At 35.4% G+C, this 20727-nt stretch overlaps 1 protein-coding gene across 3 annotated transcripts; it reads left to right on the forward strand.

The window, feature by feature from the left end:
* Nucleotides 1–396: 396 nt before the first annotated feature.
* On the forward strand, nucleotides 397–19049 carry LOC121860951. Of its 3 annotated transcripts, XM_042358354.1 has the most exons (9): nucleotides 415–495; nucleotides 2088–2188; nucleotides 3765–3840; nucleotides 4709–4804; nucleotides 7975–8305; nucleotides 8999–9384; nucleotides 11222–11342; nucleotides 11563–11676; nucleotides 15824–19049. In XM_042358354.1, coding segments are annotated over exons 3-9 (1179 nt in total). In that variant the 5' UTR covers nucleotides 415–495; nucleotides 2088–2188; nucleotides 3765–3838; the 3' UTR covers nucleotides 15953–19049. The 3 variants fall into 3 exon arrangements, with proteins under 3 accessions (XP_042214287.1, XP_042214288.1, XP_042214289.1); XM_042358353.1 differs by lacking the exon at nucleotides 2088–2188 and having other exon boundaries at nucleotides 397–495; XM_042358355.1 differs by lacking the exons at nucleotides 415–495; nucleotides 2088–2188 and adding an exon at nucleotides 2226–2425.
* The last annotated feature ends 1678 nt before the right edge of the window (nucleotides 19050–20727 follow it).

Genomic DNA, 20727 nt, shown 5'->3' on the forward strand with positions numbered 1-20727 from the left:
ATGTCGTTGGACAGACTGCAATTTGATAAGTTTTGTATATAGTGATTTGGCTAGTACTTCTTATTATAGTATCTTTCAACGGCCTCTCTCAACGAAAGATGTGAAAACTAAATTTTCAAAGACATCCACACACAATTAGGTATTATGTTAATAATTAACACTGCGGTTGTCAGATGTTCAGTAATTTTTATTAGTTGAGATATAGTGTTTTTGTCTACTTAGAGTAAATGCTTAAAAACCTTGGTAGGTGAAGCTCGGACATTTATATACTGTAATCGATAACAAAAACGGCCAATAGCAGTAGGAGCACATTTTGTATAACAATTTGTAAGAGTATAACAATTCCTTGAATGTACGATCACCACTGAGGTTCTCACTCGAACTAGTAGAGAGCCCCCACACAAATGTGCTGTAGTCGGAGTTTGGTTGTGTAGCTGACTACATGTGCTGCGCAGAGCAAAGTTTTTACCACAGCTTATCAACTTGTGCAGTTTTGTGAGTATTGGCTTTTAAGGTGAATACAGGCAGTGTTGAAAGGAAAAAAAGCGAATTAATATTTTATAAGTGTCGCCAAATCATCTTGAAATTAGTATGTATACTATACTGTATTGGCTGTCACATGAGATGCTATCGAGTGGAAGAAGTGATCTGGGATTTAACTTAGGTATTTCATGTCAGAAGCACAGTGAATCCAAGGAAGAGTTTTGAATTAATGGAGTATGACATCGTAACATGATGGCTGTGTTAAATAGTGTGTGTTGGTGGGTGGAGATTGGCGGTGGTGTCAGGCTGAGTGTGGTGCAATACTTCCACTGCATGGGGTTGACACTTAGGTCTTTTTCACGGCTGTTGTCCGTATATTTCAGATTTTGTGCCACATTTAGAAAGTGATAGTGTAAGTGGTCCTCCAGATGGTGATAGTGTAAGTGATCCACCAGACAGTGACATTGAAGGTGGTCTGATTAGTAGTGAAATAGATTAGTCGTTTTCTGGAAGTATGACTTAAGGTGATATCAGAAAAAATATTGATAATTTTTTACTTTTGGACACGAGTCCCCATGGGTTGACCAATATGTTCTTCCAGAGTATTTTGGTGTGTTTTAAACAACTCTGAAGACTTCATTTTTTGAGCGGAAATTGCACCTATTTTGCCCCCCCCCCCATCATTGATAATGGGGTAGAGCCTGGGAAATCAGGGTCTAACCCAACTCGACCCAACCCCTGGATCCCTGGTAGGCCTAGCTTAAACTAACCTAACCTATCCTATTCATTTCCAACTAATATAAATGGGGTTCAAAAGACTCAAAATAATGAGATCTAAATGTTTCAGTAGTTTTGAACTTTGGGGCGCTCCATGTCCGAAAGTATAATACCTTATTTAAAAGTGGAAGGACCAGGGACCGGTCCGACTAATTACCCAAATGTACCTAAATGTAGCCGCAATGAAGTCAAATAATGGTCCTACATGAATAAATCGGACTGCCAACCACTTCTCGACTAGTATTTGGTGTCACCAAAAATTTGAAAACTTAATTTAAACCGAGTTAATAGATCGCGTGCTTGTACCGAGGTAGCGAGTAATTACCCAAATGTAGTCGCAATGAAGTCAAATGATGGTCCTACAAGCGTAAATTTGAAAATTATTATTTGGTGTCATAAAATCACAAAAAATTGGTAAACTTAATTTAATCTGAGTTGTGTTAAGTTAGGTACATGCACTTGATCTATTAACTCAGATTAAATTAAAAGTTTACCAATTTTTTGTGACTTCGTGACACCAAATACCAGTCGAGAAGTGATTGGCAGTCCGATTTATTCTTGTAGGACCATCATTTGACTTCATTGCGGCTACATTTGGGTAATTACTCGCTCCCTCAGTACATGCACGCGATCGATTAACTCAGATTAAATTACGGTTTTCAATTTTTTTTTACTTTGTGACACCAAATACAAGTCGAGACGTGATTGGCAGTCCTATTTATTCATGTAGGACCATTATTTGACTTAATTGCGGCTACATTTGGGTAATTAGTCGGACCCCCAGGGACAGGTTCAACCTCTGATGCTTGTTCTTTCTAAATTTACAGTACGGGCACTCAACGGATGTAGGGAGAACACCGCGATTACATAGGAATTGGATAGCTGGATTGTCTTCCTCGCAAAACTCAGCAATAAAATTAAAATAATCGTAGGAACACGAATCACACCCAACCTCTACCACGGCCATTGTCACACTGGTCATTGAAATTGAAATCCTTCAAATCCGTACCTTAGCTCCTCCCTTTGGAAAAATTCAATTTTGATTGGTAAAAAAAATTGCGTGAGGAGATTGATACATCATTGGTCACCACGGGATGTAAACACGCTCATAATTAGCTCGCTTTCACGACGATAACATCTCACATAGACGAAGACTGAAAAATAGGTAAAATCAATTAAATTCAATTGTGTTGTAGCGTACTGTCGTGGCAGGTTGTCAGGGTCTCTTATTTGGCCTCACAACGTACGTACATGAAATATATCCAACACTCAGGATTGAGGTAGAAATAGAAAATCACTGTTTCTCGTATATATATTGTTGCACAGCATAGTGTTAAAGAGATACTAAGTCGGGCGAAGCTTGCTCAGAGTTCCTGTAGGGCAAGGAGCTTTCTGAGGGAGCGTGTGTATGGAGCTGTTGAGGGATGTTGCTTGTTGGTGGCGATAAGTAGAGAGGGCGATGAGGTCTTATATAACCGCGGTAGGCGTGGCTTGATGGAAGGCCTCCCCCTCTTTGTTTGGCATCGCTGGTTACCTGACCTTGACCACGAGGGATATGCCGTCAGATTCGCGGGGGGTCGGCCAGTCAGCGACACACGGCGTTTGTAGGGGAGGCCTCCACTACAGTGTCACTATTATCCATTTCCGCCAGGTATATATGGGGCTCAAATTGCTCAGAATAGGGAGTTCTAAATGTTTCGGTAGTTTATAACTTTGGGGCGTGCTATGTCCGAAAGTAAAATAATATCCATATATTTGTCTACAATAGGTGGTTTAGGTGCACAACAGAATGCATTACTTCTTCTATGACAATGTCACTTATATTTTGGTGTCAACTTTGGGTTTTTGTTTTTTGTGTATATGATCCTGCATCATACTTTCCAAAACAAACATGTTCACAATATGTCTTGTTGCATATAAGCCCAATAAACTGTATCTTGTAGGTAGCGACTCTGAACCTCGGAAAGATATTAAGAAGATTAGGAACCCTAGCTTATATCGCCTGTAAAGCACACTAATGTTAAATGGGACTGGGTTTTGTTAGGTTTGGTTATCAATTGGGTGTTCTGTCATAAAGTGAAATTAGTTGAGGTTTCTATTCATTATGAGATCCAAATATTGTATACAATTACTAGAAAATTATTATTTCCCTCAAAAAGTAGGTTATGTTTTGATGTTAAAGCTTGGCAGCTCACCAAATTTAGCTAAAGTAATGACAAGCTATTGGGTTTAGTTTGACTAATTTGTTTTATCGTTAAAAGTACTGAATATTATTTTTTAATTTATCATTGCTACCACTTATCAGATTAATAGTCCCATTGTCTCCAGCATGGGCATAAACAAAGATAATATAGTTCATACTAATCTGTCACACCCACATGTTTCTACAATACCATACAGTACATGCACTGATTGATACATATTACAGTAACAGCATTCCCGTAGATCTTAAATGAATTATGCTACTAAGTGCTGTAATTAATTTTTTACTCCCCCCCCCCCAGATATATAACCGCTGACTAACTGCTGTCATCAGAGTAAATTGACCAAGGACGAAGAGGATAAATCCACATCCACAATGTAAGTACCTGTACTGTACAATACAGTAATGTGATGACTATTGTACTAGAAGCTATATCATTACCACAACAGAAATGTCTTGAACTATGGTTTTATATACAGTACAGTAGTGTATTATATAGAGTTTAAATGGAATGAAATGAGTGATTATGACAGCTTTTGGAATAGTACGTCTTCTTTATGGACACTACTGTGGCCCATATGACAACAAGGATTTATTTCTGATAAAATCACCAAATTGCAAGAACAACCATTTCCACTCGGTGCACCCACAATGAACCAAATTTCAAGCCATCATGTGCTCTGAACATGAACCTCACAGCTATGGAAGATTACAGGGGGTGATAATTATACAAGACTAATGTAATTAGCCCAAATTTAGATAATACTGCTGCCAATGAGATGGGCTAATACACCATCATGGCATCTCTTATGATGGTCTCTTGTACTTTACACACTGTACACGCTGTGCTGGTCAGGCTCAGGTCAGGCTCACTGGTCTATAATTATTCATGGAGTGACGATCGCCCTTATTGAATATAGGAATCACATAAGCCGCTCACAGTTAAATTTTTATTTATTTTTTCTTAAAATAGTACTTGTATTGTAAATACTGTACTTAAATATGTTAATGAAAATTAATTTATATTAATTGAAACTAATGAGAATTTGAGGTAAAAGGGGACTTGTCTTTTGAGTGTTAGGAAATGGAGGGAGACATCTTAGAAGGGGTGTGGAAGATGGGAGAAGTACATAATTTTTAGGAGTGATTGGAAACCCAAAGACATAATGACTACATGAGTCACCTGACTCGAGCTAAGATGTTAAGGGAGTTCTCATGGTCAAACCATCATTTATATTTTTGCAGGCAGTGCCACCCCCAGCAAGAGAACATTACCTTGGCACGCTACAGTGACGTGGGTACCGTAGAGTCTATGTCCGGTTTTCCTGGCGGAATAGATATGTAAGTATTGCTCAGTATTTTTAAATGTAAAGTTATTGTAATTACCTGTACACCAATTTGTTGCAGAAGTGTAGGATAATTAATTTTTGGTATTGGCATCATGATAGATGATTATTCTCATACAACCTAGCACATTAATAGGATTGAAAAGGTATAAAAGTGAAAATGGGGCTGGTAGGAAGAATTTGTAATATGTGTAAACACACTTAGTTAATTGCCATTTCTAATCTGTATTGTATGTTTTGAAAAGACATGCAAACATGTAAAGAAGCCAAATACATGTAATTGTTTTAACACAAATTTGAAGTATTATTCATTGACTTTAACCCTGTGTTACTCCTGGTCACGGTCGGAAATCTCACCCCCCCCCCCACAGTCTTTCAATGCAAATACAGTAGCGTCATTTACATTCTCGTCCCCACGCAGTTTTTGACGCAATTTGTAACCGTTCCGGAATAATCAGAGATTCAACTTAGGCACCCAGAGCTACTAAGACCACCCCCAAGCGCTTCTCTCAGTCCCAGACCTCCATAAAATATCATGGTGTGAAGGTGTGGAACAACTTACCCCCACCCATCCGAGCAAAGACTACGCTCCCTTCCTTTAAATCATCTCTTAAAAAATATCTATTGTCTAAGTATTAATATTTCTTGTAATACTTACTATATTTACAGTACCTGCTTTTGTTGTACCATCAAAACCGTTTTATCGGAAGTTATCATGTAAATAAAAAAAAATTACCATTGCAATAAATATATTTGCCAACTAGACATAATCCTGACAGCTGTGTCCTCTTGTCCAACCTGAATACTGTACAACCCATGTTGTACTGCTCCCCCATTATATTTGTTTTTCAATTCCACTGTAATTTATGTATACAGTACAGTATACTTATAATAAAAAACAAAAACAAAATAAATAAATAAAATAATTAAATATTGAAGCGATAGCCGTGGTAACATTATGAGATGTTCTTATTACCACCATGCTATTGTATTATTCCAGATGACACTAAATGTTACATAATACTTCCTTGAGATAAATGTACAGTGGTCCCTCGGTTAACGAACACAATTCGTTCCAGAAGGTCGTTCGTTAACCGAAAACATTGTTTCAATGGGATTTTGGGTAATTGGTTCCAGCTCAATGAAAATTACATACAAAGTAAAAATAAATGTAGTAAAGTACACTTACTTTGAGGTGTGCTTGTAGAAGGCTCATGGTTGATGATGATGATGGGAATTAGAGAAGGAAGTGGGGGTGGAAATAGAGAAATCACCCCATGCTTCATGCTGTCATTTCACCCATAAAATTTTAAGTTCACTAGGCATAATTCAAGACTATTTTCTTTAAATCAATACTGCACTCTATATTGTCAATATGTGAAACAAATTTCAGAATGACCAATAATTGTACTGTAAAAATGTATAAATAGTTTATGTTCAAGAGAGTCTCAAGCAAGATGTTACCTTTACTGACCAGAGATACAAACTGACGCCTGTTTGGTGAGTTGAGTGGCTGTTTGTCGCACTAAAAACTTGTTTCCTCTACTTCAATTATGTTAAATAATTGTTGAAATGTCTCAAAAATTTAATATAAAACTTGGAAAATTATTGAATAGTACAGTGATCCCTCAGTTAACGAGCGCCCTGGTTAACGAGATTTCGGTTTACGAATTACCTTCCATAAGATTCTTAACTTCGGTTAACGAGCAATCCCTCGATTAACGAGTTTTTAATGAGCGCCCCTCCTCATGTTTTTGCTTGCATTTAGCGGTCCACCAGCTATAGTATTAGTCCGCCAATACAGTAATCGATTCTAGGGCTTAAATTCCTTACTATTTTAGTAAATATCAAGAAGTTTGTACTATTCAATAATTTTAAAAGTCTTATATTAAAATTTTTAGTCATTTAATATTTATTGAACATAATTGAAGTATAGGAAGCTATTTTTTTGCGCGCCATACAGCCTGTCAACACACCATACAGGCGTCAGTCTCTGTCTTTTTAGTGGGGGTAACATCTTGCTTGAGACTCTCTTCAAGTAAACACATTTTTCTGTGTTTTCAAGCAAATTATTGGTCAATTTGAAATTTATTTTACATATTGACAATATATAATGCAGTGCAGTGTTGATTTAAAGAAAATAATCTTGAATTACACCAAGGAAGCTAAAATTTTATGGGTGAAATGGCGCCATGGGGTGACTTCTCTTCCACCCCATTGCCTTCTCTTCTCCACCCCCATTCTGATTCCCATCATCATCATCCAGGAGCCTTCTACATACACACCTCAAAGTAAGTGTACTTTACTACCATTTTTTGTTGATTTTAGGCAATTTTTGGTGAGCTGGAACCAATTACCCAAAAACCCATTGAAACAATGGTTTCAGTTAACGAGTTTTTCGGTTAACGAGTAACCTTCTGAAACGAATTGTGCTCGTTAACCGAGGGGCCACTGTACAACCTTCTTGATATTTACTCAAATGGGAACGAATTTAAGCCCTAGAACCGATTACTGTATTGGCGGATTAATGTTCCAGCTGGTGAGCAAGCGAAAACATGTTGAGAGGAATTCGTAAGGAATTCGTTAACCAAATTTAATATTCTTATGGAAGGTAATTCGTTAACTGAAATTTTTTTAACCGAGTCGTTCGTTAACCGAGGGACCACTGTATAGTATTTATCAGGTGCCTACAGGAGAGCTCAGGTTCTCAACTGGCTCAGCTATGTTAATATTGTTGTTATTATCCACTCTGTATCTGTGTTTTTCTGGCTAAATAAACTGTTTCAATTCAATTCAATGTTTTACCCATTTTGGTAAACATGTGATAGAGCAATCCATACCCAAACTGCACCCTTAGAGAAGCATCTGCCAGCACACGAGGCTAGTGGGTGGAACTTAGGTGGTTGATAGGGCTGGTCCACTGTCCCAGCGTTTCTTCTTACCGGAGAGGTGCTCTCTGTGTGATATCTTCTTATAGGAGGGGTGCTCTGTGTGATAAATGGCTGAGGGGGAGGGGTCATGCCAGCACGGGAGCGTTTAGCAGATTACACAAAAGAGTTTACATGACTTATTTGAAGGTTGCCATGTTTGTTTGTTTGTTTCTTTGTTTGCATTTATAGATTGACACGTTTCTTGCCAATTTAATGTGAAAATATCTGTTTCCAGGTCCTTCCCTCATATAATAATGGAGGAAGATGAGCCGGAAGTGATAAGTAATTTGGAAATTGCAAAAGGAGCAAGAGATATTAAAATTGAAGATTATTTGGAACTACCAAAGGACACAGTTGTAGCTAACAATCAGCTGCAAAGAGGTTACACTTTTGTAGTGAACTCAATAACACAAGAACCGTTTGACCTTCCTGAAGTGACCATTGCTTCAAATGAGTTGCCAGGAAAAGATCTTGAAGCAAAGATCCAAACTTACCTTTATGATTATGATATCAACCTATGTATCAAACCCATACCATCAGAAAAGAAGAAAAACCCTCCATACTTGGTAAGTACATAGGTGTTATTACTTATTATGCTATTATTATTGGTGGAAAACAGTAATTGATGGTTATTGAAAGGAGTAAGTGTAAGAGATTGAACTTGGTAATTATTAGTGATTAAGAGTAGTAATTGTAGTTATATAGGAAATTTTTACAAGATCATTACACCCTGATGTCCATATATTTTTTGATCCATACATTTTGCTTATTGTTCCTTATAGAGTGCAACTCAACTGTTGTATGGATTTTATTTATAATTAATACAATTAGAAGAATCAATTTTGGTAACATTGGTGATGAGTGTATGTGGGTGAGATGGTGGTACAGTATACACTGGGGTGATAGGTTAGGGTAACGTGACTCTCACATTAGTTGTAAGGTTGATATCTTCTCATAACAACTGGGTAATTGTTCCACAAACACCAACAAACAGCCTGTGCATTTTTATTTATTTTTTATGCAGTCATTCATGCTGAATCCAGTAGTGAGAATGAAGGTTTTGGGAACTACAAGGTTACAAAGTTTTGGGTATTTCTTCCACGTAAATTTTGACCCCACCAAAGTTGGGCAAGGCCTAAAAGCAGTGAAAAGGTGTTAACTAAAAACATAACCAAAAGAACCTAAATTAACCAAATCTAGTTAGATCGAGGAATATTGGCCAAGGATTAATTTTTAATAAAAGTTATTTCATATTTTAGGTGGAGCGAGACATCATCACCACCCAGAATAGAACACCAGTGTTTTTTAAAATAGAAGGAACCAAAGCTGGTCAAAAAGTCACTATGTCCATGAGGTATATCGATGAACTCCATAAGGACACACCAGTAAATTCCTGCAGGAATCACCAAGATTTCCCTGAAAGACCAAGCATACTGCCTCAAGCATTTAATTTCTTTATGACAAATACATGTAATTATGAAGTTGATAATGCAAAACATCCAATAGCAACATATGATATCCAGGGAAATGATTTTGATGATGAAGGAAATTTAAAAATCTCCATTGTTCTGCTGTGCTTGAACTCTTGTCACAGAGAAAAATGTAAGAAACTGGTTCTCAGAATTGGCATCTATGATCCTGTAAGGTAAGTTTGATACCACAAGATTCTATGTTCGTGTTATATTCAGCTATGGCTTGTTCAGCAAAGATATCTATTTGCATCTAAACTAAATAATTGAAGTAAATGGTGCTCGAAACCACTGCCAGTGATAGTCAAAAGACTTTAATAATTGTGCTTAACATATCCATACCACTATGATTTATTTTCATATACTGTACAGTGTAGTAATTCCAGCGAGTATATTACTCCAGTTTGTCACACCAAACACTCAAATCTTCAGTACTCAAACAGTACTTTTATACCCAGTCTTTAAACTTGCATGTATTGCCAACTAACCAAGTAGAAGTGTTTCAAGGCTTGGCACACTATATCTTCATGAGTGAGGAACCATCATGCCATTCATGTGCCAAGGCAAAAAAGAAGTTTGGGATAAAATTGTGCATTAAGGAGAAGGGAAGAGATTATGTACGAGTATGCCAGTTTCAAGAAACTAATGATGAAAAAAGGGCAGGAGTACCAGGAGATAAAGAGGAAAGTAGAGAATACATGGAGTGAGAAAACCAAAAGTAGAAAATGACAAAGAATGAAAGAGGTGTTATAGGAACCTTTGGAAAGATAAAGGAGATATGAAGAAGAATTTGAATTGAAGGAGATAGGGAGAATATTTTGAGCAATTGTTATATGTAATAGAAGAAAGTACAGTAAGTTCTTGCTGAACGTCAGGGTTACGTTCCTAAAAATGCTATGTTATACGAAACAACATTAAGTTGATCAATTTTCCCCTAAGAAATAGATGAAATACAGGAGTTACGTGCCTGAGCCTCCCTTTGCCCCGTGAAATACATTACATATACAGAAAATCATTGCCATTTCTATAGATACATATACAGAAAATCATTGCCATTTCTAAAGTAAGATTTTGAGGGGGTGTGTGCCTGTTAATCATGTTTCAGATATTTTTCACTTGTATCTTAACAGGTATCTGTCTACTACCAAAATGCTTGTCACTTTACTCCATATTATTTTATTTTTTCACTACTGTATCCTGGATATTGTATCGTACTGTACTTAAATTTTTAAACTAAAATTATAAGAACAATAAATAATGTACAATTTAAGTATAATAATAATCATAATATTATGTACCTAGCTTTCATCTCAGCCACCAAATGTTTAATTATAACTCCTTCGTTTACAAGACCTGTAATCAACTCCTGTGTATATCCTCTTGGCAGTGTGTGAACTTTACATTCTTAGTCAATAATCTATCAAGGCCTTAATCATGCTCTATCCCCTTCTCACACAAAAATAACTAGATAAAATAAAAGTCATATAAGTGCACTAACTGATTCTGTTGCAAAGAGAAAGATAAAATGTATTGACATTAATTGAAAAATTTAAGTATTTATAATTGCATCATTACCGATTATTTTTAAACGTACAATACAGCACAGTATACAGTTTTATCTTTAGTTTTGTATACAGTGAACAGAATATAATACTGTATTTTATTAAAAAATTTATTTATTTATTATTCCTGACTTAATGGCATAATACCTAACCTAATTTGCCCATGAGGATTAAGTATTGACACAGGCAGTTTTGACATTCACAGCATTTTTCAGACAGAATATTGAGGTCCAGCATTGTGTGCAGTAGTGTTTTGGGTGTACAGTACAATACTTCAAGGAGGGGAGAGAGAGAAGTTCATATCGTCTCTGTTTTAGCAGATATGCATTACTGTATACGGTAGTCGGTTTCGTCAAAGCTATGGGATGCAGTGAGAGTTATTATCTTAGGTTGATGTCTTTTACATTCTGTGAAATTTTCTCTTAAATTTGAATGATCTTTGTCTTTACAGCAACATTTCTCTGAAGGAAGATTGCTTCACCATTCGCTGTTGTAAAAATGTGAAGCGTGACCACAAGAACAAAACTGGCACCAAACGCAGCACAATTGCTACTGAGGATGATCAAACAGAGGTAAGCATATTTATTGTGTGATGGAATAATCTTATGTGAGTGTTAACTGGTTCATGACTGTATTGCTTGTAAAGAGTCACAAGCTCTGCATCTCTATTGGTTTTTATTAACAACTATTACAGTAAGTAAAAAAGTAAAAAAAAACACACACACTTTGCCATCTCATTATTACCAATCAACAGGAAAATTAAAATGACATCTCACTGTTCCTTATTAACAGGAAATAGTGCCTGTGAAGGTACAGAAGGTGGAAGTTCAGGGTTGTGGCACACATCAACAACCATGTCAAGACTCTTCAGTGAGTAATGAAGAAAATGGACGACCATGGCACTTGGTAAGTTCCAAGGCTGTTGTTATAGAAACATAAATTGGTGTTTTAAAAACATAAATAGTCATCCATTGTGATATACAAAATACCTGGAGTATTATTTTCACATTTTTCCACAGTTCTATAGAGTGTCTCTTAACCCTCTGTTTGCCAAGAATTCCCTTCAGCTGAATAAAATCCCCAGTTTTTCATAGCACTCAGAGGGTTCAAATCTTAGCCTGACTCACTGGGCAGCAAATTATTATTAGAAAAGCTCTTAATGAATGCAAAATTTAAGCTAATATATGACAATAAATTGAGAGAACATCACAAAGAGGCTTACACTGAACCTTATATTTTCATTTACTCAAACCCTTGACATATTGGTGAGAGATATATGTAATATTAAGTACCGTATATACCCGTGTATAGAATGAGTTCTTAAGACCAAATTTTTTGGCAAAAAGTTGGGGGTCGACCTCTATACGGGTAATAGTTTCGTTAGTTTGAAAAACATTTACCAGTAACTACCAGTAAACAATGGAAACCGCACCAACGCACCACCCACTGTGAGTGTCGGTACAGTTGCCAGGGCAGATCTCTTGCATCATCATAGCAAGCCCAAAGTAGCATGGTATGGTATGCACAAGAGTATGTAAAACATAAAGTATTCATTTTTAAAAGTTTATTTATAGATACATAAATTTTTTTTAATTAAATTTGAAACATCAATCTTTGTTAATTAAATTTGAAACAAAAGAAAAATACGATACCTTATTTATAAATATTTTCATTAAAATATTACATCACAGGTATATTTTACCTTAACTGTGCCTGAATGAATATATTCTCAGAAATAAATATGGAAATGTAATATTTTTGCTGAAATGACGTACGTATTACAGTGGTAAGTGGGATAAAATTGTGACGAAAACAATGACTTTCACTTTCTTTCGTCGTTCAAAAGATTTTACCGTAATCGCTTTTCGAATGGTTTTCAGTTAAAAAACTGTTGTATTACAATAATATTCTATCCTAATTGACTTGAATAAATACTACGATACCATATTTCTGAATATTTTCATTAAAATCCATCAAAATCATTTTCCTTGTTTTCATCTGCAACACCAAACAGCTCCTCCCAGTCCTCTCCTTGAACAGCATCGTCATATGGATCAACACCATCATCAGCCATAGGATCATCAATATCTTCATCCTCAATCACTCTCTCATTAGCCTCATAATCCCACAACAAGTCGTCTTCTGTTCCATCAAGAGCATTCGAAATCCCACATTTCTTAAAAGATTTCACCACAATTTCTGGTCTGATTGCATCCCAGGCCTCTACAATCCATTCACATAATGTTGCTAGTGATGGAGCTTGGATGTTGCCTCCCTTTGTGTATGTCTTATCGCCTTCGATCATCCAGTTGTTCCACTTCACTCTTACCGCATCTTTAAATGGTTTGTTTATGGAAACATCCAGTGGTTGGACAAGACTTGTTAATCCACCAGGAATCACAGCTGTATCAGTGTTTTCCTTCCTAATCCCAGCAGTAACACTGTCAACAAGATGTGACCGAAACATATCCCACACAAGAAGACTTTTTTCTTTGCGCAGTCCCCCTGGTCTAAAGTTCCAGACTTTTTTAAGCCATATTTGTATGCCGCCTTCATCCATCCATCCTTTCTCGTGCACATGGATGATTAAAAAAATGCTGTCTGACTTGCAACACTGTTGGTAGGGTCAGGTGGTTCTAACGGCACCTGCCAGGACCCGGTAATCAAATTTATCACAGTGTCAAACCTCAATTACTGTAGTTTATCTGATGTAGGCAATATGAAGTAAAAAATACCAGTTAAAGTGAGAAATTGGAAGAGAATGAACAAGAAAGATGTCGTTGGGCTATTTTTGGTAGGGCTGAGGGAGAGAGTACCAGCTGTTTGGTCTTTTTTGACGGGAGAGTCACGCAAATAACCGTAGTACTGGTATTTGTTTGGTGTCTTCTGTATTTTTAAAAATGAATACTTGTAAATTAAAAGTACCGTAACATTGTATTATATACAAACTTGTCATATTTCTGGAAAATAAGAAGCAAGAAAATAAGAATATACCGGTAAACACAATTTCAACGTACGCTAAAATTAAAAGCTGCTTAAGAAGGGCCGATGCGACCAGGGCTCTGCTGTATCAGCTAGATGGTACACTTGTTTTTCGAATCATATTCAGTTAAAAAACTGTTACATCACAAGTGAATTAGGATAGAATATTATTGTAATACAACAGTTTTTAGCTGAAAACCATTCGAAAGGCGATTACGGTAACATCTTTTCAACGAAAGAAAGCGAAATTCATTGTTTTTGTCACGATTTTATCCCACTTTCCACTATATTACGTACGTCATTTCAGCAAAAATATTACATTTCCATATTCTCAGAAATAAATAGTAGTTTTGCTGAAACGTGATGTATTTCAATGTAAATTAGGATAAACTACATGAAAGCAAAAGACTTTACCAAACCTTCCGATTTTCAAGATATGTTACTCGTTTTTTTTAATAGTTTTCGGTTAAAATTCTGTTATATTAGTGATATTCTATTCATACTGTGCTTGATATAATACATTCACGGAAATGTAATATTTTTTGCTGAAATGACGTACGTATTATAGTGGGAAGTGGGATAAAATTGTGACGAAAACAATGACTTGCTTTCTTTCGTTCAAAATATGTTACCGTAATCGCTTTTCGAATGGTTTTCAGTTAAAAAACTATTGTATTGCAATAATATTCCCTCCTAATTGACTTGAATAAATACTTAAATGGAAATATACAATATTTTTGTTGAAACTACCCGCATTTCAGTGTAAAGTGTCATAATAATAAATGGTAAACAAGTTTATAGGACGTAGTGTTTTTCTGAAGGTTTTGTTGTTCCTTTACCCTCAAAACTTGGATCGACCTATAAACGAGGAATATCATAAATTAACGATTTCTTGGTCAAAAAATCCGGGTCGACCTATATACGAAGGGGGGTTATAGACGAGTATATATGGTATGTTAAATGCTTCTCTTAAACATTGAAGTTTATGAGGATATGTTACGGTGCCTTAGATGCTGACCAGTGAGGAATAAAATAAGCAAGCAATTCTTTTGAACACTACTTATTCACACTTTTAACATTAATTCCAAATCAAAACACTTTTTTACAAAAATATAACTCCTTGTGTCTGAATAACTGCAACGTGGACTGTAGTTGCTCAGAATCATGTTGTCTTTGTTTTACTGGAATAATGCTGGGTGGATATTTTTGCTAGCAGACACTGTGCTCCACTGTGTATGTAATCTTGAGTCGGTCATTGAACTATTAACGCCTCCACAGCTCCTTATTCTATATTGCTTAGCACCACATTATTTACAGTATTTATATTATATATTATGTAGGGGAAATTGTTTGTTTTGTATGGGCAGGGTTGTGCTTTAACTTACCTAACTATGGAATTAGCACTGTTCTGTCTTACGAACAAATCGACTTATGATCAGATCCCTGTTGGAAGTCAGGGACTGCCTGTACATATTCTGTTACATGCACACATACAGAACGTGCAGAAAAAAAAGAAAGAAATTATCTTAAAATAAAAAACATAAAGATGATAAACATTTCTTACATCCACAGTAGAGGTAGTCAGAGTCCAATTGTGAGAGGGGAAGGAGGGGAGCGGGTGCCAGCTGGGAATGCACAGCACCCTTTCCCCCGACTGTGATCCAATACTGTATTCCAGTCTCCTTTACTGTAGTAACTTTAGACGATGAAGGTTGAAACAGAAAACAGACCACCCAAGTTGCTGGCAAGCAAAGAGTATGACAAATTTTGATATCAAATTAAGAAACTTGGGAATTTGGGAAAAGAAAAGAATACATACAGTACATTGATTCGAAGTTACGTTGTGTATTATCCAACGGTGCAACTTTAATTATAATAATGTATTGTTCACTACTAATTATTAATGAAGTTAACAGTTCAGGGGAAAAACTTCTTGTGAAGACTTTACTTCCAACTCTCATTTTTCTTTTATTGTACTTGATTGTTAAATGTGTTCATTATTTAATACTACTGTACAGTATTTGATGTATAATAATTCTCAGATGTTAATGTTTTTTCTGCTTTATTTCAGTTTCAAATGAAAAGCGAAACAGATGAGCAGTACATTCATAATTTGATTGAAAGGCTGGGTGGAACTTGGAGTAAAGATATGCTACCATTTGAAACAGACAAAGAGCAAACCTACAGCACATACGTGTAGATCCAACAGAATACTGTGCTCAACGCCTGTGCTAGGTGGTCGTAAAGCTGTGCATGGTGGGTTCTGGTAAAACCAAATTCGTTTTTGTTTTCAAGATAAATTTGAAAAAGTTATGCCATTGTCAATTAGAGTATATTCTGTTATAAAATATGAGGCATTGATATTCAATCCATCATATTTTAATGGCTATCCCAAATTTCTTTATAAGTTCTTTGTATTTTACAACTTACAAAGGCCAAGTGAATGTTTACACTTTCTGTTTGAAATAATATAAACCATTTCATTTAGTTTTAAATTAGAACTTGCTGTATCCCCAAATTGTCCCATGTTTTGTTTAGGTATTTAGCAGAGTTAAGTGTTTAATTTCTTGGATTAATTGCTAGAAATTGTAAAATATATTTACTGTTTAGATTTTCTATTTAGGTAAAGAGGTTAGATTACACACGTGCACTCCCCCCTCACTCCTACACTCACACACACATGGTGCAGTATCATTACTAGGTTATGACATTTGTCCCCCTGCCGACCGTGGACTCCAATACGTTATTCGACTCTTGGTGCTTGACGGTACACACCAATTGTTTTTCCTTCTACTAATAATACTGTTTGTCAACTTTAATTCCCCCATAGATTTTAAAATCTACATGAATCAAGAAAGTTTATGGTTAATTTGGTGCCGTAAATCAGCCAGAAAGTATGTGTGGACGGAATAGTCTAAATCTTGTTTTTATTTAGTAGTATAAATATAAAGCTCATAGGCATTACCAACAACAATTTTTGATGGACCCTACAAGGCAGTGTTTGGATCATTCTAGTGTATTGATAAAAATTGCCCAGACTTACGAATAACTGATGGATCAATAAAGCCGATGAGGCATGTATGCCTTATTTTTCCCAGTAAATAATGAGACATTTGGCACTTATGAAGTCTGGCAACTGGATACCTATGTTTTTATTAAACTAGATGTCCATAAAGAAAAGTAGTTAAAATACATATGAAAGTTGTAAAACTTTATAAAATACTGTAAACATCTAGTTAATTAGAAGCTACATCATTTTGTTGCTTTTTGATATTTAAAAGAAACTTGTATGTGAAGAAATTTTTTTTTTTAAATCTGCATCTTAAAAATCTTTAAAGTAGATTTACCAAATTTAAGTGATAAGTTTCTGGCCAACCCACAAGTGTGGAAAAATAGTCATAAAATGATGATAACGATTAATGTTTCTTGGGTTCTAAGTACTGTATAAACTTTCCCGCACACTTGAAAGCTTAAGAAGAATTTTACCATTTGGTGCATATTAGAGCCATATTTATTGATTTTATATCGCACTTGCATATAATCGCACATGCCTCCAATGTCACATATAAACCACATGATTTTTGTTACCCCTTATGGACTTATTATTGTTATGTGAGGAACCGGGAACATTTAGAACAGGTGGGAGTTGTATAGACAAAATACTGAAGTGTAATCCTTGTAGCTAATACATAAAGCAGGAATTTGTATGTGGCATTTATGGGTCTAGAGAAGACATTATGAGGTGTATTAAGTAGGGATAATTCAGAGAGGTGAAGAAATTTATGGAACGGGAAGAAATAGAGAACGGCGTGCGAGTACTGAGAGTGAGGAAGGGATGTGTGATGTCTCCTGTGTGTAAGATATTTAAGGATTGGGTTGTAAGGGTGAAAAGGGCAGCAGTGAAACAAAAGTCAAGAGGTGAATGTGACTATTTGTATCATGTCTTCTGTAGATAATGTAGTGATTTTTTAGAGTGAAGAGTAACTGCAAAAGGTGGTGAATAGCTCTTGGCAGCTTGTGTTATATTCGTAAATTAAAGGTAAATGCTAGGAATTTTTATGGTGATAGTTTTCTTGAAAAGGAGTTTGATTTCGTGGTAGTATTGGATATTGGTGATTAAACCCCTGAAGTTTGGAATGGAGTAAAGTTAGATGTACTGTAGTGTAATATCTATAAGTTAGTGTACTGTACTCTTGATGCTGTAGGACTTTTATGAGTTTTGCTGTTGTTTCCTCACTCCTTCCACACAAGGTTAGAGTATGTCTCGCATAATAATTGTAGTAATGGAATAGCAGTATAAGTTTAGTACCATGTAAAAGTTTCCAACTGAATGATCATATAACTGGAAATTAAACAGGACTGTGTAGCAAGTAGTCCTCCATGTAGTTTAGCTTCTGAATATATTTAGTTTTTTTTTTATGTTTATAAGGCTTTGCATATACAGTACTACTGTACTGTAACCTGGACTTACTGTAAGTTGATATAGTCTTGGTATACAGTACTGTATATTTTTATTATAACCTACAGTCAGGTTTGGTGAGTAGATTTCATATATCTTACAGTTTCAAAAGATATCCTGATTTAGGACAGATGTCCAGAACCTGATTCATATGTACTGTTTGTCCTATTTGTCCAGAAGATGGAAAGGCTTTTTGAGCATTTTATGATATTGAAATACTTCTGATTTAGACCCAGTCCCCCTTAAAAACTTGCAGTTAAGTGATAGGGATAGCCTAAACAAGTTTCCTATGGTACGTAGGTACAGATAGGTTGGGTCCCACTGGGCAGATGAAAAATGAGGGCATATAGGGTTAAATAACATTTCATGTAGAGAGATATAGAGACTTGAAAGGCTAATTAGCCAATGTTTACTTAATCATAAGCGTAACACTAAAATTATTTCTTAGGATTTTTTGCCTCCAGTAAAATCTATTTTAAGTTGCATTTGAATTTCATGTAAAAATTTAGTCTTTTCATTAATGAATTCAAGTACAGGTACCATTAAAAACTTTTTATTTTGAGGGAAGGTTTACTAACTTTTAACAGATTCTACTGTGAATTACTTGATAATTTGAATTCATCTCTTATGAATTCATCTCTTATTTAAGATTTGACGGGCCTTTACATGATATTCACTCATGCTTGTGTACTGTTAATGAATCCCCTATCACCGTACGTTCTTTCTTTTGTTATTTTTTAGTGCACAAAACTTATTTTAAATTTATGTAAACCAGATAGGAGGATCATTGTATTTGATTGTAAATTGATAAAAAATATATATATATACCTGTAATGGACACTGAAATTGCTATTAACCTTTATTCATTATGGCCATTTGGTCAATTATTACCCTGCTGTCTGGCGATACAGGTTGTGTAATGCCAAACCTTACTCACTTATTGGCCAATTATGCAGGTTGTCTTGCCAAATCTTACTCACTTGCAGACTGATGATGCAGGTTGTTGTGGCAAACCTCATTCACTTGCAGACGATGATGCAGATTGCATCATCCATAACTCGTCATTTTCAAAAAATATGGAAATATTTTTATAAGATACAGTATGGGGAAGAATTTAATTTGGAGGAATTTATTACTTTTTTTTAAACAATTACTCATTACTGTTAGAAATAAATAAAAGTTTTTTCATACAGGGAAATAAAGTCTTGAAATGGAAACTTACATATACACAAAAATATTCTTTTAAAATGCTGCAGAATCAACACAACAATGAGTTATTTACAAAAGTGTTAGGCCGGGCTGTGCCTGAGGTTGAGCTAGTAGGAGTCTGCCAACTGTCAGTCTCTTTAGTAACATATCTTGTTGACTATTGAGAGGGTTAACTCCATGTTCTTATTGATAAATAATTAACATGACATACAGTACAGGTTGTACCCCTCTAGTCCGGCATTCTTTGGTCCGGAACGATTTTAGTTTGTCCAATGGGTAGATAGGCAGCTTTTTTTTTTTTTTACTTATCTTAATTATTATTATTATTACAGGAGTATTAAATTTTTGCCCCTCAGGCCCCAATGTGGGTCAGTGACCTATGCCCGGGTGGGCTAATCCCCTTAAAAAAAAAAAAAAGCCGCGGGAAATTAAGGTTTGTTTACATCCGGCAGTTCGGCTGCTCTCTCTCTGCTTGTCTATACAGAGTACAACATTTAACCCTTCAACATATATGAGCAGTAAATAAGTGTTGCTTTCATATTCTTATGTAGAGTAATGATGATATATTTTCACATGTGCACACTTACATACGCACAGTCTCACTTTTTTTTACCATTAATGGTTAGCTACTTATATTGTTCCATTTATTAACATTAAATAACATTACAGGTACTTCAAACAACCATATTAATTTTTTTACATTAATTTTACTACAGCTAAAATCAGGGTCTTATTTTCTTCAGTTTTATATGTAGAACCAATCAGTCGCTGGTTTTGTAAGCTTTAACATAAACAATGCCGGCAGCCGTCTCGTCTCCTCTAATATTCGATGTATTATTAATAAATTGTATTGTTAATTTTGCACACACGTACATTAATTCAATAAAAACAAATTCAGAAACATTAATTAAAATATATATGAACAGTAAATAAGTGTTGCTTCTTATGTAAAGTAATGACGATATGTTTTCACGTGCGCGCATGCGCACTTACATACGCGATCTCTCTTTTTTCTTTACCATTATCGTTAGCTACTTCTATTGTTCCATTTATTAACATTAAATAACATTACTTAAAACAACCATATTAATTTTACTACAGCTCCAACCAAGGTCTCATTTTCTTCAGTTTTATATGTAGAACCACTCAGTCACTGGTTTTGTAATCAACGAAAACAATGCTGTGTCATTTACTCGTGTGTTTTAATATTCTACGTATTATTAATGAATTGTATTCCTCATTTTGCACACATAAACATTAATTCAATAAAAAAGAAATTCAGCAAATAAACAATAATGAATCTTTTG

This window comes from Homarus americanus, unplaced genomic scaffold (assembly GCF_018991925.1).
Source record: "Homarus americanus isolate GMGI-L3 unplaced genomic scaffold, GMGI_Hamer_2.0 scaffold52806, whole genome shotgun sequence".
In the NCBI taxonomy this organism is placed as follows: Eukaryota; Metazoa; Arthropoda; class Malacostraca; order Decapoda; family Nephropidae; genus Homarus; species Homarus americanus.